Source organism: Coregonus lavaretus (genome assembly GCF_964263955.1).
Source record: "Coregonus lavaretus genome assembly, chromosome: 29".
NCBI lineage: Eukaryota > Metazoa > Chordata > Actinopteri > Salmoniformes > Salmonidae > Coregonus > Coregonus lavaretus.
Window position 1 is genome coordinate 31,979,948 of NC_140016.1, and position 27,625 is coordinate 32,007,572.

Consider the following 27,625-nt stretch of genomic DNA (forward strand, 5'->3'; position numbering starts at 1 on the left):
GCTCGGACGTAGACGGCCATCTTGGTTTAAAATGTCTGATTTATAAATACAATTAATGAATTCATCCATCTCGGGCAATGGATGATGATCAGTAGGTCTGCCAGTCTGTCTATCTGCCTGCTGGCCTGCCAGCCTGTCAGTCTGTCTGTCTGTCTGTCTGTCTGTTTTTCTCTCTTTCTGTCTGTCTCTATGTAGCTCTGCCTCTCTTGCTGGGCATTTCCATCTAAAAGGACCTATGAGCACCAACATGTGAAGTTCATAGGAGCATATCAAATTGGGTGACAAATGAAAGCTAAGAGTCTATATTTTTGATAAATTAAGGCATATATAGATTTTTCCATCCTAAAATGTTGAATAAGCAAAAGCTTTGATTTCTGGTCAAACAGATGGAAAAGGGGTCTTAGACAAAATCTACCAGAAAAAAATCTTAAAAGGTATTAGAAATAAAACAAAAAGACAATACTGTTTAAATAAAGACCCCCTGCCAACTAATATCAACACTTTATGTTTAGTTTTGGATCAATTATTTGCCTTCTGTAAGTTTAAGAAACATTGCCTTGTACCTTGTAATTCCATTACCAAAAACCCACATATCTTTAAGATATTTTGAGGAGGGAGGATAATGAAAGTTCACAGAAATAACAAGTCAAGTTAGACCTACCAATTAGTTATAGTGTTTTTACTGATTTTAAGTTTGTTTATGAATTATTAAGTGATTAAAACTAATAATCCTGTTACCAAATCTGTAATGGAATTACTGCAATTGAATTGGCTAAATGGGAAATCATAGTTAGTCACAAACCACAGTTGGGTCACCTGCTACTGTCCTCCTTTCCACTGGCATACTGTTTTATTCTCTTTCTGTCATCTGGTGGTCAAAGCAAAACTGTGAAAACAGTCTGGACAACCCCTCCCTCTCACTCTCCCTCTTTCTCTCTGCCGCTCTCTCTCTCTCTTCTCTCTCTCTCTCCCTCTCCCGGCTCTTACTGACACCTACCATGACACCTACCACCCACCCTCTTTTCATTTACTGTAACAAACATCCTCACCCACTGAGCACTGACTGACACCTGACATCCATGGACGTTGAAAAGTAGTTGAAATTTGGTCAGTCAACCCTGGCCGGACCAAATTAGAACCAATCATAGACATCTATGTTTCACAAGTTTGAACAGCACAGTACAGTATGGTAGAGCACAGTGGCGAACAGTACAGTGCTTCATTTGTGATTAAATGTATTTGTTCAAAACTGTTCAGCTATTTTCTTTCTCTCTCTATTAGTCAACTATTCACCACATTATATGCACTGCAGTGCTAGCTAGCTGTAGCTTATGCTTTCAGTACTTGATTCATTCTCTGATCCTTTGATTGGGTGGACAAAATGTCAGATCATGCTGCAAGAGCTCTGATAGGTTGGAGGACGTCCTACGGAAGTTGTCATAATTACCGTGTAAGTCTATGGAAGGGGTTGAGAACCATGAGCCTCCTAGGTTATGTATTGAAGTCAATGTACCCAGAGGAGGATGGAAACTAGCTGTCCTCCAGCTATACCATGGTGCTTCCCTACAGAGTGCTGTTGAGGCTGCTGTAGACCTTTATTGCGAAACAGTGTGTTTTAATCAATTATTTGGTGAAATGTGAATATAATTAGTTTCGTTTTATTTTTATGAAATTCACTAAGGAGGATGGTCCTCCCTTCCTCCTCTGTGGAGCCTCCACTGCTGTATACTACAGATCAGGAACCCATGATGTAATTCCATTGCAGTAATTTTGTTGCGGGATGTAAATCCACTTCACCTACTGTAGTTCAATAACCAAAATACTTGTTTTCAAACTCAAGGTGACATGTCATAGCTGACACCCCATTCTTTCTGCAGACATCTTTGAATGTTAATTCGAAGCAGATATTTAACAGAGTTTTTGGAAAACGTGGTTGCATAAAAGAACTGTGGGTGATTTTACTGATTTTACCATTACCAAACTTAGCATTTTGTGACATTTTCTGTGTAAATTGATAAAAGTAGTCATTGTGCATAGATTTGTCTGGTTTGTTAAATTTGAAATCAAGGGTTTTTGTTTGGCATACATTTTAAAGTGAAAGATCTGAGTCAAAGCATAATTCCATTCCCGTGGAATTGTCCTGCTATAACTGGAGTCAATTGAAGAAGTAAAATATCTGGCATTTAAATGCATCTTTAAGAACCAGAGGAGAAGAAAGAAATCTTAAAGTAATCTTGCTGAGAAATCAGTGCAGTGAAGGGTGTATACTTGATTATACTGAGTTGTGTATTCAAGAGGGACACAGGCTTCATAGTCTGGATGAGGAACAATCAACAGATCATTATTGTTATTTATGATGTTGACATTTTGGTCGACTTGACAGAAGTCACAATAGACCATTCAAATAAGTAGAGTCAAGTTATTCTTATGGGCTTGTTGAAATTCTGTACAGGTTGAGTATTATTGATAGCAAGATAATCAATAAAACATCATAACACAGGTCTGCATATCAAACTGACAATTTTTTAGACACAGATCTGTTGGATTGCTGTTGTGTTAGTAGGCTGTTGGTGTGTCATCCACAGTTACATGTAAGATGCATTATTGTTTTGCACATATTCCATCTATTGTGGGTTATGCAGTTATCATATTTGCCTACATAATCATGATATGTATTTGCAGTTTAGGTGTAACAACTCTTGAGGTTACATTGTCAGTGAGGTGCATTTGTTGGATGTGTCAGTACGCAATTATTAAAGGAACTGCTCTAAATCAGACATGGCTTTAAGGGCTTGAAATCGTGGTAACAAAAAAGTCCCTAAAACAAAAACTGCTGAATACAACTGGGGTCGACTCCAAAACAAGGATAGAGGCAGTAAACGACCCTTATACTGGAACCATGCAGCCCTCAAACCCGTCCAATGAACATTCGCTCCCTCCCTCCTACCCTGCCCTTCAGTCCCCCTTCCCTTCCTCCCCCCTCCCCATCTCCCCGCTATAGCAGCGAACTAGTCAGCCCAACGTGCAGAGTAGCTCAGCCTTGTATAGCAGCTGGTTCCACGGCGTCTTCAAGAGCATCGCACTCCATGTGCGTTGCGTGGATGTTGAAATTGCGCTCTGCAGGTTGTAACCGCGGCAAGAACTCAACATGTCGAACCCTCCCCACGACCCGTTCTATTCCTCCCCATTCGGACCCTTCTACAGAAGACACTCGCCATACATGGTCCAACCCGAGTATAGGATCTACGAGATGAACAAACGACTACAATCTCGTACTGAGGTGAGTTCTGCACAGTATAGGACCTATGTAATGGCACAGGGTCCAGGCAAAGAACGGGGTTGTCCCGTTATTTGAAGGTGTTGGGATGTTTGTTTTCAGGGAGAAATGTAAGTGTGTTTGGGTCGGCTCAGTGGTTTAACCTGGAAAGTGGTTACATTTGTAAATACAGATGTGTTCATGTTGCACATGTGCCTAACCTTCCAAGTCCAGTATGTCATAGCCTATGTTAGGTGGAGTTGTTTATCCTCCTAAATGACATGATTAAAGGACAGAACATTTTACATAAAAATATATATATTTTCAAGAAGAAACATTAATTGTTCGGATAGGCAATCATGTAAAACATGAATGAGCAAGGAAATGTGTTCAGTTCAGTAAGTTTTTGTTTCGTTGCCCTTGTAAGATTGCTACTTTGTTTGAAATACCAGGCTAGAACACAAACACTTATAAATCATTAGTAACAACAAAAGTTTGTTATTTTAGTTTGTCAAGTAATTCAGTTGTCTTTATCTGTCAAATCTATTTAAGTGCATTTAGGAAAAACAGTGTTTCAAAACACGTAAGAAAGATGTAACTTGACCATCAGGTGTGTGACCTTGGGTTTCTAATTGTGTCAGTCTATTGCATTCAAATGATTGACCATGACAGATTGATACAGATTGATGGTTACAGACATGTATTTAGAGGTAGTTGTTTTTATCCGTTTTATTAATTTGTTTTAAAAAATCATACATGGGATGTTTGCCAATGATTATGAACAATCGCAGTAAAACCGTGCTGTTTTAAAATATAATTTAAGCTGAACTTCTGTGAGGTGTATTTTTGGTTATGGCACAGTAATCCTAAAAAATAATAAAGGGCATTTCCATGTAAAAAGCCCCAGAAGCACCAACATGTGAAGTTCATAGGAGCACATCAAATTTGGTGTCAAATGAACGCTAAGAGTCTATATTTTTCAGAAATGTAGGCATGTGATGAGATGTGAATGACGGAGTCAGGCGCAGGAGGTAAAACACCGAAATCCAGAGTTTATTTAGTGTACATGAATAAAGCGCAGGGAAAAATCCACCTTGGCTACATACAAGGAAAGAGTAGCTCAACCGAGCTACTCACTCTCACAATGAACAATCACTCACAAAGGACAAGGGGGCAGAGGGAACACTTATACACAGACTAATGAAGGAATGAGTACCAGGTGTGTGTGATTGACAAGACAAATGGAGCGGTATTGGCTAGTAAGCCGGTGACGACGAAGGCCGAAACCTGCCCGAGCAAGGAGGGGAGGCAGCCTCGGCTGAATTCGTGACAGTACACCCCCCCCCCCCCTCGACGCGCAGCTACAGCAGCGCGCCGACACCGGCCTCAGGGACGGCCAGGAGGACGCGGAGCAGGGCGAGTCGGATGGCGACGATGGAAGTCACTCAACAGAGAGGGACCACCCAGATCCATGACCTCTGGATCCGCGTTGGTTGGGGCGGGAACAGGCAGACCTCCTCCAGGACGTCCTCTGGTTTCCAGCAGGTTATCCAGACGAATGGCCATATCCACCAGTTCGGTAAAAGACAAACTAGTGTCACGGCAGGCTAGCTCCCCTTCGGACGTCCTCCCGTAGATGGCATCGGAACTGGTTGATCAGGGCCCGCTCGTCCACCCGGATCCTGCTGCCAGAATCCGTAACTCCAGCGTGAATTCCTGTACTGTCCTCGTCCCCTGCTTCAAGTGGACCAGCTGCTCACCCACCTCTCGACCCTCGGGCGGGTGATCGAAAACCACCCGAAATAGGCGGGCAAACTCCCTGCAGTCCTCCAACGCGGCTCCTCCTTCTCTCCAAACCGCATTGGCCCACTCCAGGGCTTTCCCCGAGAGGCAGGAAATGAGGACGGACACCTGCTCTCGATCTGATGGCGCCGGCCTGACACTGGAGCAGTACAGCTCCAGTTGGAGAAGGAATCCCTGACATAGAGCCGGCATCCCATCGAACGCCCGTGGTCGAGATATCTGGATGCCTCCGGGTGCTGTGATGTAGGTGGCTGGATCCGGTTGGCCAGCTGGTCTCGACGGATCGGTTCCTCTTCTCTCCAGGCGTTGGACGACCTGAAGAACCCGATCCATCGCTTCCCCCGAGCTGGCAGCATAGTGGAATGTTCCTGGAACCTTGCCACTATTCCAGGCATGCGCTCCTCTCCTGCTGACTCCACAGAGGTGAGTGATTCTGTGATGAGATGTGAATGACGGAGTCAGGCGCAGGAGGTAAAACACTGAAATCCATAGTTTATTCAGTGCACATTACATTTTACAGACGCTCTTATCCAGAGCGACTTACAGTTAGTTTATTTTTCATACTGGCCCCCCTTGGGAATCAAACCCACAACCCTGGCGTTGCAAACGCCATGCTCTACCAACTGAGCTACATCCCTGCCGGCTATTCCCTCCCCTACCCTGGATGACACTGGGCCAATTGTGCGCCGCCCCATGGGTCTCACGGTCGCGGCCGGCTACGACAGAGCCTGGATTCGAACCAGGATCTCTAGTGGCACAGCTAGCACTGCGATGCAGTGCCTTAGACCACTGCGCCACTCGGGAGACTAGAATAAAGCGCAGCAAGCGTCAAAACGAAACTAGCACAAGAAAAATCCACCTTGGCTACATACAAGGAAAGAGTAGCTCAACCGAGCTACTCACTCTCACAATGAACAATTACTCACAAAGGACAAGGGGGCAGAGGGAACACTTATACACAGACTAATGAGGGAATGAGTACCAGGTGTGTGTGATTGACAAGACAAGACAAGACCAGACAAATGGAGCGGTAGTGGCTAGTAAGCCGGTGACGACGAACGCCGAAACCTGCCCGATGTCACGGTTCAGACAGACGACCAGAGGACCACAATTGCGTCACACCAGAAAGTTTATTAAAACTTAAGGGAAAAGGGAAGTAGGGAGTGAATGAAGGCTCCAGGGGTAACAGGGATCCCGTCCAATGTGCTGGATCTGTGCCCCCCCCAGTGGCAGCGATGCGTCCTATGAAGCCGGTGGTGGGTGGTCCAGAAGTCCTGGGGGGGGGAGACACAGACACAACAGGGCGGAATGAAACAAGGCAGCAGTACAGTTCAAGGGAAATCCAAAATACGTAGTAGCAAGGCAGAAGGCTGGTCAGAGTTACCGGGATGGAAGAGTAGTCAGGAGTCGTTATGGCAGAAGCAGGTCTGGATCTCCTGGGGCAGAAGAGTATCCAAAAATCAGGCAGATCCGGGGTCACAAAACCAGGGTGAGCCAGAAGCGCGAGCAAACAGGTTCCGGGTGTGAGCTTTGCAGACGATCTGACACCGGAGAGCTGAAAGACAGGGCCTTAAATACTGGGAGAGGTAGTGGGTAATGCAGCGCAGCTGGCAGAGTAATTAGAGCAGAGCAGAGCAGGGACAGGTGGAGCTAGTTAGGCTGAGTAGAGAGAGTGGTGAGCAGAGTGGAAGAAAATTAAGGTGGTAACCCGGTGGAGTGAGAGGCTCATGACAGAACCCCCCCCCCAAGGGACGGCCCCAGAAGTCCCAAGAGCAACACCACGCCGGGCGGGAGGAGGGGAGCCGGAGGAGGGCTAGAACTCCTCCGAACGGTCCGAGTGAACGTCCTCATCCTCGGAGGAAGCCGGAGGGCCGTGGTCGGGAGATGGGACAGGTCCCGAGACAGGATCAGGCACAGGACAGGAAGCCGAGCGGGCAGGACGGTTAGGGACCCCTCTGGGGCGGCCCCTACGGATTGCAGGTTGATCAGGATGCCGTTGGTGGAAAGCGGTGATGAGAGTCCTATCCACAATCCGACTAGCTGGCACCCAGGTCCTTTCCTCAGGTCCATAGCCCTCCCAGTCAATGAGGTACTGGAGACCCCTACCCCTCCGTCTGGACCGAAGCAGGCGGCGGACGGTGTAAACCAGACCACCATCGACGAGCCGTGGAGGAGGAGGACAAGGCGCAGCAGGGACCAGCGGACTCTCATGGATGGGCTTAATCTTAGACACATGGAAAGTGGGGTGCACCCTCAGGGAATTAGGCAGTTGGAGCCGGACAGCAGTTGGGCTAATCACTCTTATGATAGGGAATGGGCCAATGAACCGAGGTGCCAGCTTCTGCGACTCCACCCTGAGTGGCAGGTTCTTCGATGACAACCACACCCTTTGACCAACATGGTAGGTGGGAGCAGGAATTCTCCGACGGTTGGCCCCGGTAGTGTAGCTGGCAACGGATCTGAGGAGTGTGGCTCGGGCTTGTGACCAGGTGCGGCGACATCGACGGGCAAAAGCAAGTGCAGATGGGCAAGTAACCTCCTCTTCCTGGCTGGCAAATAGAGGAGGCTGGTATCCATAAACACATTGGAAAGGGGACATACCGATGGCAGAGCAGGTCAGAGAATTGTGTGCGTACTCCACCCATGTCAATTGCTGCGACCAGGAGTGGGGGTTGCGTGAAGTCATGCATCGCAGTGCCTTCTCGAGCTCCTGATTAGCCCGCTCTGACTGCCCATTGGATTGGGGATGGAATCCGGAAGTCAGACTGACTGTGGCTCCCAGCAGGTGACAGAACTCCTTCCAAAAAGCGGAGGAGAATTGTGGACCACGGTCAGAAACTACATCCTTAGGCAGTCCGTGGATCCGGAAGACGTGTTCCAGGACCACCTGGGCGGTCTCCTTGGCGGTTGGGAGCTTGGGGAGGGGAATGAAGTGTGCCATCTTGCTGAAACGGTCAACAATGGTGAGAATGACGGTCATGCCACTTGAAGGGGGCAGCCCCGTGACAAAGTCAAGGGCGATGTGAGACCAGGGACGTCTGGGCACAGGCAGGGGCTGCAGCAATCCGGCTGGGGGCTGGCAGGACGACTTGTGTTGGTTGCAGATGGGGCAGGCTTGGACGAATTCCCGTACATCCCTTCTCAGAGAGGGCCACCAGAACCTCTGGGCGAGCAGGTTGTAAGTGCGGGTGGAGCCAGGGTGACAAGCTAGGCGGGAGTCATGTCCCCACTGAACGACCTGGGACCTCAGGTCTTCGGGGACAAAAAGGCGGTCAGCTGGGCAAGTGCTGGGACCTGGCTGGTTACGGAGAGCCTCCAGCACCTGTTCCTCAACAGCCCAGGTCAGAGCTGCAACGATGCAGGGACTAGGCAGAATCGACACAGGGTCCTTGGAGGGGGTGTCATCCTTCTGGAATTGACGGGAGAGGGCGTCTGGCTTGGTGTTGCGTGATCCAGGCCGGTATGACAGAGTGAAATTAAACCTGGTGAAGAACAGGGCCCAGCGGGACTGCCTGGAGTTCAACCGTTTGGCCGTGCGGATGTACTCCAAGTTCTTATGATCGGTCCAAACGAGAAATGGAATGGTGGACCCCTCCAGCCAGTGACGCCACTCCTCCAAGGCAAGCTTCACAGCCAGCAGCTCACGGTTCCCTATGTCGTAATTGCACTCAGAGGGGGACAACCGACGTGAGAAAAAGGCACAGGGATGGAGCTTCCTATCCTCCGCAGCCCACTGAGAAATCACAGCACCAACTCCCACATCCGAGGCGTCCACCTCCACAATGAATTGCCTGTCCACATCAGGCATCTGGAGGATGGGAGCGGAGGTGAACCTCACCTTGAGGGTACTGAAGGCTTTGTCGGCTGCTGGGGTCCAGGTGAAGGGTTGCTTGGTGCTGGTTAGAGCAGTGAGAGGGGCAGCAACGGTACTGTAGTTCCGGATAAACTTTCTGTAGAAGTTAGCAAACCCCAGAAACTGTTGCAGCTTCTTTCTGTTCTCCGGAACTGGCCATGAAGTGACTGCTGATACTTTGGCAGGATCCATTTGGATACTTCCCTCTGCCACTATGTACCCCAGGAAGGCCACTGTCTTGACGTGAAACTCACATTTCTCTGCCTTGGCGTAGAGGGAATTCTCCAGAAGACGATGAAGGACTTGCTGGACATGGCGGGTGTGTTCAGACAGGTTTCTGGAGTAGATTAGGATGTCATCCAGGTAAACGAAGACAAACTTGTTTAACATGTCCCGCAGTACATCATTCACTAGAGCCTGGAACACAGCAGGAGCATTGGTGAGGCCAAAAGGCATAACCAGATACTCGTAGTGGCCTGTTGGTGTATTGAATGCGGTTTTCCATTCATCTCCCTCCCGGATCCGCACTAGGTGGTAAGCGTTTCTGAGATCCAACTTGGTAAAAACAGTGGCTCCCTGGAGCAACTCAAAAGCAGAGGTGAGCAGAGGCAGAGGGTAACGGTTTTTCACTGTGATGTCGTTGAGTCCCCTGTAGTCGATGCAGGGGCGAAGAGATCCGTCCTTCTTCCCCACAAAGAAGAAGCCAGCACCAGCAGGAGATGAAGATGAACGGATTAATCCTGCGGACAGAGAGCCATTGATGTAGTCCTCCATGGACTTTCTTTCAGGAGCAGACAATGAATAAAGACGACCCTTTGGAGGGGCTGTTCCAGGGAGGAGGTCGATGGCACAGTCGTACGGTCGGTGAGGGGGCAGAGATGTGGCTCTTGCTTTGTTAAACACCTCTCTGAGACCATGGTAGCATTCTGGGACATTGGAGAGGTCAGGAGCGGAGTTAGTAGGTACTGGCCGAGGGGGTAGTGCGGCAGCAAGCAGGCAGGTTCGGTGGCAGTCCTCTCCCCACTCCCTGATCACCCCGGTCACCCAGTCGAGCTGAGGGTTGTGCCGGCGGAGCCATGGGTAACCCAGGATGAGGGGTTGGCCTGGAGAGGGGAGCAGGTGAAACTGGATAGTTTCTTGATGGTTTCCGGACAGACCCATCGAGACCGGGGCCGTGACATGAGTGACCGATCCGAGTAAGTGTCCGTCCAGTGCCCGGGCAGGAATAGGAGGTGTCAAACGGAGGTTCTCCAGTCCCAGTTGGCGTGCCAGCTTGATGTCCATTATGTTGGCTTCGGCGCCAGAATCCACCAGAGCAGCCAGGGTGTGAGTTGAGTCAGAGAGGCGGAGGTGAACTTGCAGCAGGGGTTTGCGGTCGGAGGACTGGATGGTCATTGAACTCAACCGGACTCCCCCTATGCCCGGTGAGCTTCGGCCCTTTAAAGGGCAGGTTACCACACGATGTCCATCACCTCCACAATAGAGGCAGAGGTTTGAGGTGAAGCGGCGCTGGCGCTCTGCAGGAGTGAGAGAGGCTCGCCCAATCTCCATAGGCTCAGACTGATCAAACTGACCTGGGTGAGTGGCAGTAGATGACAGGAGCCCAGTCGGATCTCTCCGAATGCCGGTAGTAGGTGGACCTTGGCGCCCCCTCTCACGACGACGGGTCTGTATCCTTCTGTCGATCCTGACAGTCAGTGCGATGGCTTCATCAAGAGTGGAAGGCAGTTCATGGGAGACCAACTCGTCCTTGATATAGTCAGCCAAACTATGGAAGAACGCGTCCACCAACGATGGTGTGTTCCAAGAACTTCGTCTAGCCAGGGTTCGGAAGTCGATGGAATGGTCTGCGACTGTACGTCTGCCTTGTCGAATACTGAACAGTTCACGAGACGCCTCTGCGGTTGGTGAATCCAGGTCAAACACCTTCAGCATCTCCTCAGCAAACAGGTCGAAGGTAGCACATGCGGGGGTTTGACGTTCGAACTCTGCTGTTCCCCAGAGTCGAGCTCGGCCCGTCAGGTGAGTGATGGCATACCCAACTTTAGCCCCCTCCGTGGCGAAGGTCCTTGGCTGCAAGGAGAACTGAAGTCGGCAGCTAGTCAGGAATGGCCGGACCTGGGTTGAGTCGCCGTTGAACCGCTCGGGGTTTCCAATCTTGGGTTCCGGAGCAGCGGCTGCAATGACCGGGGCAGGTAACTCGGGGGCAGGGCTGGTGGGCAGACTGGCTGGGGTAAGGTTGGTGAGGAGTTGAATGATCATGGCGAGTTGTTGTTGCTGCTGCTGGAACTGCTGCTCATGCTCATCGGTTTCCATGTCGGGGAAAGTGTGCGCTGAGTCCATAATGGTCAGATCGTACTGTCACGGTTCAGACAGACGACCAGAGGACCACAATTGCGTCACACCAGAAAGTTTATTAAAACTTAAGGGAAAAGGGAAGTAGGGAGTGAATGAAGGCTCCAGGGGTAACAGGGATCCCGTCCAATGTGCTGGATCTGTGCCCCCCCCAGTGGCAGCGATGCGTCCTATGAAGCCGGTGGTGGGTGGTCCAGAAGTCCTGGGGGGGGGAGACACAGACACAACAGGGCGGAATGAAACAAGGCAGCAGTACAGTTCAAGGGAAATCCAAAATACGTAGTAGCAAGGCAGAAGGCTGGTCAGAGTTACCGGGATGGAAGAGTAGTCAGGAGTCGTTATGGCAGAAGCAGGTCTGGATCTCCTGGGGCAGAAGAGTATCCAAAAATCAGGCAGGTCCGGGGTCACAAAACCAGGGTGAGCCAGAAGCGCGAGCAAACAGGTTCCGGGTGTGAGCTTTGCAGACGATCTGACACCGGAGAGCTGAAAGACAGGGCCTTAAATACTGGGAGAGGTAGTGGGTAATGCAGCGCAGCTGGCAGAGTAATTAGAGCAGAGCAGAGCAGGGACAGGTGGAGCTAGTTAGGCTGAGTAGAGAGAGTGGTGAGCAGAGTGGAAGAAAATTAAGGTGGTAACCCGGTGGAGTGAGAGGCTCATGACACCCGAGCAAGGAGGAGGGGCAGCCTCGGCTGAATTCGTGACAAGGCATATATAAATGTTTCTACCATTTTCCATCCTCAAAATTAGGAATAAGCAAAGGCTTTGATTTCTGGTCAAAAATATGAAAAAAAAGGTCTTAGAAAACATCTTGCAGAAAAAGTCTTAAAAGGTATTGGAAATACATAATGTTGAAGTAAAGACCCCTACCCACTAATATCAACACTTTTATGTTTAGTAACCCACATATCTTTAAGATTTTTTCTAATTTCTCTTCCTCATGAGGAGGGAGGATAATGAAAGTTCACAGAAGTAACAAGTAAATGTAGAACAACCAATTAGTTATAGTGTTCTTACTGATAACAATTTGGTTTAAGATTTATTAGGTGAAACACATCATTCTGTTACTAAATAGGTAACAAAATGACCTAAAAATCTCTAACAAAATGACTGCAACTGAATTGGCTACAATGGGAGTACATAGTAGTCACAAACCACAGTTGGGTCCTCCTTGCCACTGGCATACTGTTATGTTCGGCTCATAACTGTGTTCTTTCTCTTTCTGTCGCGTGGTGGTCAAAGCAAGAGTGTGAACACAGTTTGGCAATCCCTCCCTCTCTTGCTCCCTCTCTCTTCTCTCTCGCTCCAGTTAATGTCACCTCTCCCGGCTCTTACTGACACCTACCCATGATCCCCTCTCTTTCCTTTTACTGTGACCAGCCCTCTCACCCACTGAGCACCAACCGACACCAGATGTCCATGGATGTTTAAATTTGGTCAGTCAAAATCTGAATCGATCATACACGTCTGTTTCAAAAAATTTGGTCAGCACAGTTCAGTATAGTACAGTACAATAAAGAAGAGTAAAGTATAGGTCAGTACAATACAGTACTCTACTGTACTGTACAGTAGATTAGAAGTTAGTACAGTACAGTACAAGGCCAAGGCAATGTTGCAGAGATGCAATCGCACAACATTTATTAATTATTCAACAGGAATAGTCCAAAACCCTGTGGACTTCCACTCCTGTACCGCAGATACCATGCCGGCAACAACTCCCAACAACCGACCCTACACACCACCAATTTACTGCCATTATAGCCATCCTTCCAGCCATACTGGTCGTAAATAGCATTTTGTTTTCATTCATTTCATTCATTTTTATGATGGAATTATTAGGGAAAATCTGTGTAATGGCAAAGTGTTCTGCATGCATGAATCAAAAATGGCACAGATAATATTTTGGGAACTTTTCATTTTGAAAAGTCTCTCAACCGCCACCAAAAGAAGAGGCAGAAAATGTTTTGGTTGTTTATGAAAACTAAAGGACTTTATTCATGATATTCATCTCAGTATTATTTGGCCTTAAATGTCATTTTTTAAATAGAATGAGCCATGTAAACAGATTGAATCTTCACTATTGTTACCTGGGCATTGTTACCATTGTAACATTGTTGTTAATATTGTAAATATTGGCAATGGTAACTATTATCTGATAGAAACTCAATACGGAACCTTTCCATGTTTGTTTCTCATCCAGATGTTCCATAGGCCTACGGAAATTATATTGTAATTAATTATACATAAAGCACATGGCTATCAAAATGGAAAAATTCTATGCATGTTGTAAGTGACATCCGGCTGTAATGAAAGCGTGTGGAAAACGGTGGATTCAATCTACCTTAAAATTACTCTTGGCCATGTATTCTGAGAAAAACATTGCAGACAGCATCCCAGATGGTACCCTATACCCTATAGTGCACTACTTTTGACCAGAGCTCTATGTGCCCTGGTAATAAGTTGTGCACTGTAAAAGAACTAGGGTGCCATTTGGAACGTAGCCCAAGTCTTGTTAGTGTTTGGTATCCTGCCTTTGGAGAAGTCCTCCACAATATCCACAACAACATATAGCACAGTGAATCCTTTGATTATTCAACTGGTGCCTGGCTGACTTGATGTGGTCCCAAAGCCTGTTCAATTGGCCCTATCATTGAACTGCAGGGAAGATAACATTTATATTGGTAATTCTGTTTACATTCAGTTATTTCCCTGGTATTTGTTAAAAATGGTACCATTTAATACTATGTAGAAATAAGTGCCAGAATGCATCACCTTTTACCATACATTTCTGAGTAAATATCAGGTAAATACCAGCAGATAGAGGAGTATACAATGCAGCATCACCAGAATATCCATATGCAATAAGTTTGTCATGAATTTTTTATTCAGTGCAGAATTTATTGAAGCCCAAATAAGTAACAATGTTGTATCATCCTATGTTGTTTCAAAACATGAAGTAGAAAATGTAACTTTTTTAAAACAGCAACCTGGACTCCATAAAATGAAAATAGCTGAATAGCTGTGTTGGACTTGGGCTGCATCCCAAATAATGCCATGTTTCCTTCATAGTGCTTTTGACTAGGGCACATAGGGACCCATTTGATGGGGTCAGGTTTTTTTGGTTATCTTTTCAGCGCAGGTATGTCATTTTCCTAGCTGTTAGTTATATTAGTAAGTGTATGGCTGTTGAATCATGCCAACCACTATTCAATACAAGGACTATATATTGGCTAGTATAGGAAAATGTCAGGTAGGCTTTTTAATCTACTGCGTTTTAGATTTAGAAAAGGTAAATAAATATTCAGTGATGCGATACATTATGAAATATTTCTCTACCAGACAGAGATCATGTTGATGGGTGTGCATTTACATTGGTTTATGGATGTGTATTTATGTTTGTTGTTGAGTTACCAAACCCCAGACACAGCAGCAAAATAGACACTGAGCATGGGAGATGTGATTCAGCTCAAGTCTAGTTTTTACATTAAGTTGTTGTTGGCAGGCACGTCAACTAATATGAGTCACTAATGTCCATGCCCTGTCCAGCTGATGAGAATAGTTTGGCCCAGAGAACAGCATATGCTGCAGTGTTGCTTTGTGTCCGGGCAGTAATGCGGAATCGTAGTGTCTTTAAACCGAATCTGTTTTAAACAAGTAATAGTTGTGTTGTTTTTAGGTCAACTATGGCATTTTGCTGGATGAATATCTATGTTACTGTATGCATACTTTAAGGTAATTGATGGAGTAAACATTGGGTTATGCTATATGTTGAAGGTCATATAAACTAAAATATTTATTTTTCAAGCATGTTGCTGAAATGTCAGCCTATTCTAAATTAACCTGTGAAGATACACATTTTTAGATGACAATCCTCATTACATCTTATTGTACAACAGTTATGACTCTTAATTAATACATTCTGCCCAACTGTTAAATGCTGTATATCGCCATTATAATATTGATGTTTTTCAAACCTGATATTTTCCCAGTAATTCGTTTCAGGTTCAGTCATATAAAACATACTTGGATTTGAATAAATGTCAACAAGCCATAGTAAGCTTACGATTTCTATTGTATCATCTTACAATCATAAACTCTGTTTATGGCTTTCATCATGATCACCTTTGAACCACTAACTGTAAACTGCACTTTAATAGGAATACACTATGATAGATGACTGTAAGTTCACTAACGATTAAACCCCATCACTTGACATGCCGTATGTCTTCAACACACACGGCTCGCCATTGTCCCATTACCTTTCATTTTACACAGCGAACCTCTTCTGACCTACCAATCAAAACAGATTTTGATTGTAATGTGACCATATGCGTACGGACCGTGAGGTTCGACCGCATTGATTATGGCTACCGACCCCCGTATGAAGCCTCTACACACACTCACACATACACACACACACCTCTGCTGTGATTTAGGGGTTGTGGGGGAATCTGACGCTTAAGCGGATATGCAAATGAGGAGTCCGATTACCATTCAGAGGAGGGGCCTGCTCGACCTCAGCCGCTGTAAGCGCATTAACATAGAAGTCATTAATATTCAGCGGGAGAGTGAGGGATAAAGCGTAACGCTGCAAGCGAGAAGCTGAGAGAGCGAGAGCGAAAGAGAGAGAGAGAAAGAGAGGGAAACAAAAGCACTTTAATGGAGGGTGCTACGTAGATTAATATCGGCCGGCATTATCTAATGTGTTCAGTTTGAAAAGCAGTAATGGGAAGTTAAAATATTCACCTGGATTTAGCCAGTGTGCCCGAACCTTAGCGCTCCTGAGGTGGATTGTGTTTAGTTTGGTGAAATCTGATAATTTGCTCTTTCATTGACTGACCTCTGGTTGACTGACTGACTGTCTATTTTGAATGTAATCAGGTGGCCTGTTCCAAAATCAACCCCTTGCCCCTAGCCCACTTTTCCCAACCCCTAGGCATTTGTTTAGATCTGATCGGATTGGCTACTGTATAAGCATTAAGGCAAAAATCCACCCCTCCCAGTCTAGTTAGGGTTATTACCATATTGCTTATACTTCTCAGATCTACATGAAGTGCCCAGGAGTAGGGGATATGGGTCAATGTGGAACTGAGCATTAAGTGATTGTTGTCAGTCCATTGCTTAAGGATACTGTCCACTGCACTGCCCCATCTGGGAATGACATTCCACCTTTTCTCAGAGTTAGATCCCTTCATCCTCAGCCATGCAAGAGAATCACCAGTATGTGGAAAACTTACTCCGTGATTTGAGCAGCGCATAAAACAGACACAAAATCCCATCCTAGGTAGGTCCTACAGTACCTACAGGTGTTGAATTTTAATTTGACCTATATTGTCACAGCAAAATAATCCTGCAGCAACAGGATTTTAACATTTAGTCCATAATGTTGGTGGTTAGGCTATTAGCTGGCCAAAAGTAGACTACATGAAAAGTGCAATACTGTGTGTTAGTGTGGGTTTTCAGTGAATTTATGTAAATCATGAAGCTCATCTGGATTTCCTGCGGTACAAGAAAATTCTCAGCAACAAAAGAGTGATCAAATTAAGATCCTACATCTGTACCTGGCCTGAAATGGCCAAATACCACAGAAAATTGTGACAGTTATTTAATTATAGATGGATGAAGTGCCTATCAAACTTGATTTGCTCTGTTTCCAACAATTGTGCTAATCAATCAGACCTGGGTTCAAATACTATTTGAAATCTTTCAAATACTTTGGCCGTCTGCTTTAGCCTGCCTGAAGTGCTAGATGGGTGTGGTTTGCCAAATCGGGAATATTCTATTGTTCCTATAAGCCAGGCAAGCTTAAAAGTATTTGCAATTATTTGAACCCAGGTCTGATGCTAATCAATTTAGTTATTATCAGATGTTGTTAGAGGATGTTCACGTCTAACTCCAAAAAAACAACATAGTTTGGCCCAAACAATGAGGTGTTGGTCCGGCCAGCAGGAAGCTTGGACAATGGTCCCACCTTTTTCCTGCCACTTTCACACAGTTCCCATAGTTCCTTCCAGGGTACAGTGATACACAGATAACAGATAAGACACATGGACCTATTCCATTCACTTCCTGTTCATGTTTTTTTTTTTCTTCAGTTTCATGAATTTCTGTATTAACACATCACATCGTGGTGAATATGGATGTTGTATTATCATGGCTTGAATTGCTGGGGCCACATAGCCCACAGACATAGCTGTCCGTAATTGATTCCTTCTATGTCTTTCATAAATAAATTGTATGTTCATTACATCAATGGCATACCATTTATTTTATTTTTGTATTTTTATTTTAAGGGCTAGATCAGCTTTAATATTGCAGATATATTGTGGCTTCCATCAATGTAATTGTCTGCATCATTTCCAATACCCCATATATTTTTTTTGTAAATATATATATACACTACCAATCAAACGTTTTAGAACACCTACTCATTCAAGGGTTTTTCTTTATATTTTTTTACTATTTTCTACATTGTAGAATAATAGTGAAGACATCAAAACTATGAAATAACAGATATGGAATCATGTAGTAACCAAAAAAGTGTTAAACATATCAAAATGTATGTTATATTTGAGATTCTTCAAATAGCCACCCTTTGCCTTGATGACAGCTTTGCAAATTTTTGGCATTCTCTCAACCAGCGTCACCTGGACGATACTTTAAGGTCATTGATGGAGTAAATTAGCAAAATATATAACAATATGGGGATGAGGTAGTTGGGTGGGCTAATTTCAGAATGGCTGTGTACAGGTGCAGTGATCGGTAAACTGCTCTGACAACTGACGCTTAAAGTTAGTGAGGGAGATTAGAGTCTCCAGCTTCAGAGATTTTTGCAGTTCGTTCCAGTCATTGGCAGCAGAGAACTGGAAGGAATGGCGGCCAAAGGAGGTGTTGGCTTTGGGGATGACCAGTGAGATGTACCTGCTGGAGCGCAGACTACGGGTGGGTGTTGCTATGGTGACCAGTGAGCTAAGATAAGACGGGGATTTGCCTAGCAGTGATTTATAGATGGCCTGGAGCCAGTGGGTTTGGCGACGAATATGTAGTGAGGGCCAGCCAACAAGAGCGTACAAAACGGATGGCACTGTGATAGACTACATCCAATTTGCTGAGTAGAGTGTTGGAGGCTATTTTGTAAATGACATCGCCGAAGTCAAGGATCGGAAGGATAGTCAGTTTTACGAGGGCAAGTTTGGCAGCATGAGTGAAGGAGGCTTTGTTGAGAAATAGGAAGCCGATTCTAGATCTAACTTTTGATTGGAGATGCTTAATGTGAGACTGGAAGGAGAGTTTACAGTCTAACCAGACACCTAGGTATTTGTAGTTGTCCACATACTCTAGGTCAGACCCGCCGAGAGTAGTGATTCTAGTCGGGTGGGCGGGTGCAAGCAGCGTTCAGTTGAAGAGCATGCATTTAGTTTTACTAGTGTTTAAGAGTAGTTGGAGGCTACAGAAGGAGTGTTGTATGGCGTTGAAGCTCGTTTGGAGGTTTGTTAACACAGTATCCAATGAAGGGCCAGATGTATACAAAATGGTGTCGTCCGCATAGAGGTGGATCCGAGCGTCACCAGCAGCAAGAGCGACATCATTGATATACACAGAGAATAGAGTCGGCCCGAGAATTGAAACCTGTGGCAACCCATAGAGACGGCCAGAGGTCCAGACAACAGGCCCTCCGATTTGACACATTGAACTCTATCTGAGAAGTAGTTGGTGAACCAGGCGAGGCAGTCATTAGAGAAACCAAGGCTATTTAGTCTGCCAATAAGAATGCGGTGGTTGACAGAGTCGAAAGCCTTGGCCAGGTCGATGAGGACGGCTGCGCAGTACTGTCTTTTATCGATCGCGGTTATAATATCATTTAGGACCTTGAGCGTGGCTGAGGTGCACCCATGACCAGCTCGGAAACCGGATTGCATAGCGGAGAAGGTACGGTGGGATTCGAAATGGTCGGTGATCTGTTTGTTAACTCTGCTTTCAAATACTTTCGAAAGACAGGGCAGGATGGATATAGGTTTGTAACAGTTTGGATCTAGAGTGTCACCCCCTTTGAAGAGGGGGATGACCGCGGCAGCTTTCCAATCTCTGGGGATCTCAGACGTTACGAAAGAGAGGTTGAACAGGCTAGTAATAGGGGTTGCGAAAATTTCGGTGGCTCATTTTAGAAAGAAAGGGTCCAGATTGTCTAGCCCAGCTGATTTGTAGGGGTCCAGATCTTTCAGCTCTTTCAGAACATCAGCTGTCTGAATTTGTGTGAAGGAGAAGCGGGGGTGGGGGGGGGGCATGTGCAAGTTGCAGCGGAGGGTGCAGAGCTGGTGGCCGGGGTAGTGGTAGCCAGGTGGAAAGCATGGCCAGCCGTAGCAAAATGCTTGTTGAAATTCTCGATTATTGTAGATTTATCAGTGGTGACAGTGTTTCCTAGCCTCAGTGCAGTGGGCAGTTGGGAGGAGGTGCACTACAAGTTGGATTGGCTTGATGGGCCCTTCTTACGGTCAAGCTGCTCCCACAACAGCTCAATAGGGTTGAGATCCGGTGACCGTGCTGGCCACTCCATTATAGACAGAATACCAGCTGACTGCTTCTTCCCTAAATAGTTATTGCATAGTTTGGAGCTGTGCTTTGGGTCATTGTCCTGTTGTAGCAGGAAATTGGCTCCAATCAAGCGCCGTCCACAGGGTATGGCATGGTGTTGCAAAATGGAGTGATAGCCTTCCTTCTTCAAGATCCCTTTTACCCTGTACAAATCTCCCACTTTACCACCATAAAAGCACCCCCAGACCATCATATTGCCTCCACCATGCTTGACAGAGGGCATCAAGCACTCCTCCAGCATCTTTTCATTTGGTCTGCGTCTCACAAATGTTATTCTTTGTGATCCGAACACCTCAAACTTCGATTTGTCTGTCCATAACACTTTTTTCCAATCTTCCTCTGTCCAGTGTCTGTGTTCTTTTAACAATCTTAATCTTTTATTTTTATTAGCCAGTCTGAGATATGGCTTTTTCTTTGCAACTCTGCCTAGAAGGTCAGCATCCCGGAGTCGCCTCTTCACTGTTGCGGGTACTATTTAATGAAGCTGCCAGTTGAGGACCTGTGAGGCATCTGTTTCTCAAACAAAACACTCTAATGTATTTGTCCTCTTGCTCAGTTGTGCACCGGGGCCTCCCACTACTCTTTCTATTCTAGTTAGAGTCCGTTTGCGCTGTTCTGTGAATGGAGTAGTACACAGTGTTGTACGAGATCTTCAGTTTCTTGGCAATTTCTCGCATGGAATAGCCTTCATTTCTCAGAACAAGAATAGACTGACAAGTTTCAGAAGAAAGTTATTTGTTTCTGGCCATTTTGATTCTGTAATCGAACCCACAATTGCTGATTCTCCAGACACTCAACTAGTCTCAAGAAGGCCAGTTTTATTGCTTCTTTAATCAGCACAACAGTTTTCAGCTGTGCTAACATAATTGCAAAAGTGTTTTCTAATGATCAATTAGCCTTTTAAAATGATGAACTTGGATTAGCAAACACAACGTGCCATTGGAACACAGGACTGATGGTTGCTAATAATGGGCCTCTGTAGATATTCCATTAAAAATCTGCCGTTTCCAGCTACAATAGCCATTTACAACATTAACAATGTCTACACTGTATTTCTGATCAATTTGATGTTATTTTAATGGACAAAAAATTTGCTTTTCTTTCGAAAACAAGGACATTTCTAAGTGACCCCAAACTTTTAAATGGTAGTGTATATATATATATATATATACAGTACCAGTAAAACGTTTGGACACACCTACTCATTCAAGGGTTTTTCTTTATTTTTACTATTTTCTACATTGTAGAATAATAGTGAAGACATCAAAACTATGAAATAATACATGTAGAATCACGTACTAACCAACAAAGTGTTAAACAAATCAAAATATATTGTATATATATTGAGATTCTTCAAAGTAGCCACCCTTTGCCTTGATGACAGCTTTGCACACTCTTGGCATTCTCTCAACCAGCTTCATTAAGGAATGCTTTTCCAACAGTCTTGAAGGAGTTCCCACATATGCAAATAGCCCTTACACAGCCTGGAGGTGTGTTTTGGGTCATTGTCCTGTTGAAAAACAAATGATAGTCCCACTAAGCGCAAACCAGATGGGATGGTGTGTATCACTGCAGAATGCTGTGGTAGCCATGCTGGTTAAGTGTGCCTTAAATTCTAAATAAATCACAGACAGTGTCACCAGCAAAGCACCCCCACACCATCACACCTCCTCCTCCGTGCTTCATGGTGGGAACCACACATGCGGAGATCATCCATTAACCTACTTCGCGTCTCACAAAGACACGGCGGTTGGAACCAAAAATCTACATTTGGACTCATCAGACAAAAGGACAGATTTCCACCGGTCTAATGTCCATTGCTCGTGTTTCTTGGCCCAAGCAAGTCTCTTCTTATTATTTGTGTCCTTTAGTAGTGGTTTCTTGGCAGCAATTCGACCATGAAAGCCTAATTCACGCAGTCTCCTCTGAACAGTTGATGTTGAGATTTGTCTGTTACTTGAACTCTGTGAAGCATTTATTTGGGCTGCAATCTGAGGTGCAGTTAACTCTAATGAACTTATCCTCTGCAGCAGAGGTAACTCTGGGTCTTCCTTTCCTGCGGCGGTCCTCATGAGAGCCAGTTTCATCATAGCGCTTGATGGTTTTTGCGACTGCGCTTGAAGAAACGTTCAAAGTTCTTGAAATGTTCAGGATTTTATAAAACAGAAAAAACAGAAAAAACATATTTACAATAGTATTCAGACACTTCGCTATGAGACTCGAAATTGAGCTCAGGTGCATTCTGTTTCCATTGATCATCCTTGAGATGTTTCTACAACTTGATTGGAGTCCACCTGTGATAAATTCAATTGATTGGACATGATTTGGAAAGGCACACACCTGTCTATATAAGGTTGACAGTACATGTCAGAGCAAAAACCAAGCCATGAGGTCGAAAGAATTGTCCGTAGAGCTCCGAGACATGATTATGTCAAGGCACAGAAAAAAATCTGCAGCATTGAAGATCCCCAAGAACACAGTGGCCTCCATCATTCTTAAATGGAAGAAGTTTGGAACCATCAAGACTCTGCCTAGAGCTAGCCGCCCGGCCAAACTGAGCAATCGGGGGAGAAGGGCCTTGGTCAGGCAGGTGACCAAGAACCCAATGGTCACTCTGACAGAACTCTAAAGTTCCTCTGTGGAGATGAGAGAACCTTCCAGAAGGACAACCATCTCTGCAGCACTCCACCAATCAGGCCTTTATGGTAGAGTGGCCAGACGGAAGCCACTCCTCAGTAAAAGGCACATGACAGCCCGCTTGGAGTTTGCCAAAAGGCACCTAAAGACTCTCAGACCATGAGAAACAAGATTCTCTGGTCTGATGAAACAAAGATTGGACTCTTTGGCCTGAATGCCAAGCGTCACGTCTGGAGGAAACCTGGCACCTTCCCTACAGTGATGCATGGCTGTGCCAGCATAATGCTGTGGGGATGTTTGTCAGCGGCAGGGACTGGGAGACTAGTCAGGATCGAGGCAAAGATGAACAGAGCAAAGTACAGAGATATCCTTGATGAAAACCTGCTCCAGAGCACTCAGGACCTCAGACTGGGGCGAAGGTTCATCTTCCAACAGGACAACGACCCTAAGCACACAGCCAAGACAATGCAGGAGTGGCTTCGGGACAAGTCTCTGAATTTCCTTGAGTGGCCCAGCCAGAGCCCGGACTTGAACCCGATCAAACATCTCTGGAGAGACCTTAAAATAGCTGTGCAGCAACGCTCCCCATCTAACCTGACAGAGCTTGAGAGGATCTGCAGAGAAGAATGGGAAAAACTCACCAAATACAGGTGTGCCAAGCTTGTAGCGTCATACCCAAGAAGACTCGAGGCTGTAATCGCTGCCAAAGGTGTTTCAACAAAGTACTGAGTAAAGTGTCTGAATACTTATGTAAATGTGTTATTTCAGTTGTTGTTTTGTATTAGCAAAAATGTCTAAAAAACAGTTTTTGCTTTGTCATTATGGGGTATTGTGTGTAGATTGATGAGGGGAAAAAACTATTGAATCAATTTTGGAATAAGGCTGTAACGTAACAAAATGTGGAAAAAGTAATGGGGTCTGAAAGCTTTCCACAGCTGTCAATTATTTGGTCCTTAAATGAAACTGGTATACTTTTTTATTCATCACAATTTTCTTTAACCAATTTTGGTCTTTAATGCAGGGTTGACAGACAAGTTCCTTACTTTCTCCCACTTCCACTTGCCTCTTCCATTTGGCAACGCTGCAATTAGTTAGTTGTAATTTTGGGTAAGGCAGACATTTCCATATATTTTTGTTAGCTGCATGTGTGACATAACTCCACCAGTCCTATTTTTTATGATATAATTTACAAAGATTACAAAGTTTAATCAATTAGTATATTTGAGTTTAACCGTAATATTTGTTGTAATAGCAATATTTTGGAGATGATTTCATTTTCAAATAACCGAAAGTGAGAGGTTGTAATCTAAACATTTTAGTAATTTAGCAGATGCTCTTATCCAGAGCGACTTACAGTTAGTAAGTGCATACATCCAATGATACCACAATACTCACAAAGCGTTATGAGTAAAAGTGGCGTTGAGTTTGATGAGGCAAACAGTTCCGTGTTTATTGGTCCAATTAGTGCATGTTGTTGTGTTGTCTAGGACCCACTGGTGCATTGTGGGTAGTGGCCATGTGAAGGCAGTAGCTTTTCAAGGACACAGCTTTTCTTTCGTTCACCTCCGCTCATTTGCATAATGTTTACATGTTTACTTACTGCTTTGTACCACAGTAAACAGCTTTACAAAAATATATCAGGATTGCTAACATTGCATATTGAATTGAATGTACTTAAATTGTGCATTATAATGCACAGTTTGAATAGTTTGTATCTCTTCACACTTACACTCATATACACTTTATATACAGTATGTACCCTACCTTGGAAATCTCTCTATGCATCATGACCGTGTCTTTCAGACACTTAAGCCATTATGCTTCGTAACCCCAGGGCCTTCTACAGTATAATTCTCATAGTCAAAGAGGCAGGGTCTGATCCATTCACTCTTTGAATGGGATTGCAGAGGTTGTTAATTCGCCAAGGTTAGGCCCCAGACACACCCACTCTCTAGGAGGTGTGCAATAGACCAGCGGAAAAAGGAGAAAATACCCCGTATATTATTGCGTCAGATTGAAATGTATTGACATTGTGCTTCACTTCATGGAATGTTGTAAGTGTGCATGTGTGTGTGTGCTAATTTATGTGTTACTGTTAGTGAGTGTGTGTATGCGCTCATTATGTGTTTGTGACTTTGTGTGTACATGACATGCGACTGTGTGTGTGTGTGTGTGTGTGTGAGAGTGGGCGTCATCCATTTATAAGTGTGTGTGAGTAGGACCCCCAAGTCCCATGTAGCTCAGTTGGTAGAGCATGGCGTTTGCAACGCCAGGGTTGTGGGTTCATTTCCCACGGGGGACCAGTATGAAAAAAAAATAATGTATGCACTCACTAACTGTAAGTCGCTCTGGATAAGAGCGTCTGCTAAATGACTAAAATGTATTGTTATTTACTGACAATCCTCACTATGGTGTCCCACTAATCTTTTAGCTATCCCATAAATCCATGCCGCTTGGCCCCACTGTGATGTGTGGAGTTGCTACACACAAACACACACACACACAAATGCACCCCCCACCACCACACACACTACACCCCCACCACCCCACACACACACACACACACACGCTATCCCCCCCCCCCCCCCCCCCTCCCATTGACACATTGATAAATCCCTCTAGACGGGAACGATCTGTTCAAATCAATAGGGCTTTATTGGCTGGCAGTGGCAGGCGTCAGGGAGGATAACCTGCTGTGTTCGTACACCTGAGATCCCTGCAGCGTGCCATTGATCTGTGGTGGTTGACGACAGCTAGAGTAGCACGGCTGGCTTGTCAGCTAGTCAAGTAGTGTAAATGAAAGCATGGCACGAGTGTGTGGAGAGTTTCCCCCTCTGGTCCAGCGATGCACGGAGGTGGAGAAGGAGGAAGCTGGTCTGGACAGCTGTTGCGTGGGATAGATTTAGATGAGATGTTAAAGAGAAAGAGGGAAGTGTGGAAGAGTTGTCAAGTGCTGATTGTTTCATATACAGTACCAGTCAAAAGTTTGGACACACCTACTCATTGAAAGGTTTTTCTTTATTTTTGCTATTTTTTACTTTGTTACCAGCCTCAGATTGCAGCCCAAATAAATGCTTCACAGAGTTCAAGTAACAGACACATCTCAACATCAACTGTTCAGAGGAGACTGCGTGAATCAGCCCTTCATGGTCGAATTGCTGCAAAGAAACCACTGCTAAAGGACAACAATAAGAAGAAGAGACTTGCTTGGGCCAAGAAACACGAGCAATCGACATTAGACCAGTGGAAATCTGTCCTTTGGTCTGATGAGTCCAAATTTTAGATTTTTGGTTCCAACCGCCATATCTTTGTGAGATCAGAGTAGGTGAACGGATGATCTCCGCATGTGTGGTTCCCACCGTGAAGCATGGAGAAGGAGGTGTGATGGTGTGGGGGTGCTTTGCTGATGACACTGACGGTGATTTATTTAGAATTCAAGGCACACTTAACCAGCATGGCTACCACAGCATTCTGCAGCGATACACCATCCCATCTCGTTTGGGCTTAGTGGGACTATCATTTGTTTTTCAACAAGACAATAACCCAAAACACACTTCCAGGCTGTGTAAGGGCAATTTGACCCAGAAGGAGAGTGATGGAGTACTGCATCAGATGACCTGGCCTCCACAATCACACGACCTCAACCCAATTGAGATGGTTTGGGATGAGTTGGACCAAAGAGTGAAGGAAAAGCAGCAAACAAGTGCTCAGCATATGTGGGAACTCCTTCAAGACTGTTGGAAAAGCATTCCTCATGAAGCTGGTTGAGAGAATGTCAAGAGTGTGCAAAGCTGTCATCAAGGCAAAGGGTGGCTACTTTGAAGAATCTAAAATATATTTTGATTTGTTTAACACTTTTTTGGTTACTACATGATTCCATGTGTGTTATTTCATAGTTTTGATGTATTCACTATTATTCTACAGTGTAGAACATTTTAAAAATGAAGAATAACCCTTGAATGAGTAGGTGTGTCCAAACTGTTGACTGGTACTGTAGATTTGGTTTGGGCGGCAGGTAGCCTAGCCTAGGACCATTAAGCGAAAGATTGCTGGTTCGTATCCCTGAGCTGACTAGCTGAAAAAATCTGTCGATGTGCCCTTGAGCAAGGCATTTAACCCTAATTGCTCCTGTAAGTCGCTCTGGATAAGAGCGTCTGCTAAATGACTAAAATGTAAATGTTTTATTTGCATACAGGCGGCTGACCTGACTGGATAGTGTGTCTATCTAGCATAAATCAGAACTACAGGATTCAGTAAAATACAGTCTATGTAGTGTATGTTTGTATAATATATATATATATATATATATATATATATATATATATATATATATATATCTTTAGGAAAAATTATTATATTGTTTCGAATTCAACATTTTGATTCTAGAAGGCCTATATGTTGCTTTGGAGGCCTTTGCGCCCCACCTGGAAATAAAACTAGGGGAAACACTGCCGTGCACATAATATACAGTACTTACTGTGATGTAAGCATCAGCCGAAGGTCAAAGATAGACCACTGTTCTGTATCTCATTCTCAACTCTGCTCTTTTTTGAAACAGAGGCCCTGTTTGTATGGTTGAATGCCAGAGCAAAATGTCAATGGACCTCCTGAATGGAACATATTGAGTCGAAACTGAATCACTAACATAGAAATTCATTCTGTAAAGTAGCAGGAGCTTATGTAAGGGGATGTTGAAGGGATGTTTCCACCAGTAATCCCACAAGTTTATATGGAATAGGACATCTGACATGTATTAAATCCTCTCACCTGTTATTTGACAAAACAAAAAAGTTATGTAGACAGACTAAGTAATGCCTTTAATCGACACACAAGAGGAAAACATTGTCAATGTGTTCTACTCCTACCTCATTTTACTACTAACAAAATATTTACCTTCTATGTATGTATATGGAAATGTGATACAATGTTTAGCCCTTTACAACACGAAAACCATAAACGTTGTTGAATGGCAATAAAGTTCAAGTTAAAGCAGCTGACCATACTGAAAGTGTTATTGAATGGAGAGGCTTGTCGTGGAGAGAGAGAGATGGAAAGCGAGAGAGGGTGCGAGACAAAAGGAGAGAGAGGAAGTGAAGAGAGAGAGGGAAAAAGAGAGAGAGTGTGTGTGAGAG

General features: G+C 44.9%; 1 protein-coding gene across 4 annotated transcripts in view; it reads left to right on the forward strand.

The window, feature by feature from the left end:
* The first annotated feature begins 3,045 nt into the window (after positions 1-3,045).
* LOC311105165 (LIM domain-binding protein 2) overlaps positions 3,046-27,625 on the forward strand; it is a 79,817-nt gene continuing 55,237 nt past the window's right edge. For all 4 annotated transcript variants that reach the window (XM_084147216.1, XM_084147217.1, XM_084147218.1 and 1 more), the window contains exon 1: positions 3,046-3,280. In XM_084147216.1, the coding sequence (XP_084003342.1) occupies positions 3,149-3,280 (132 nt within the window). In that variant the 5' untranslated portion in view covers positions 3,046-3,148. The remainder of the gene's footprint in view (positions 3,281-27,625) is intronic.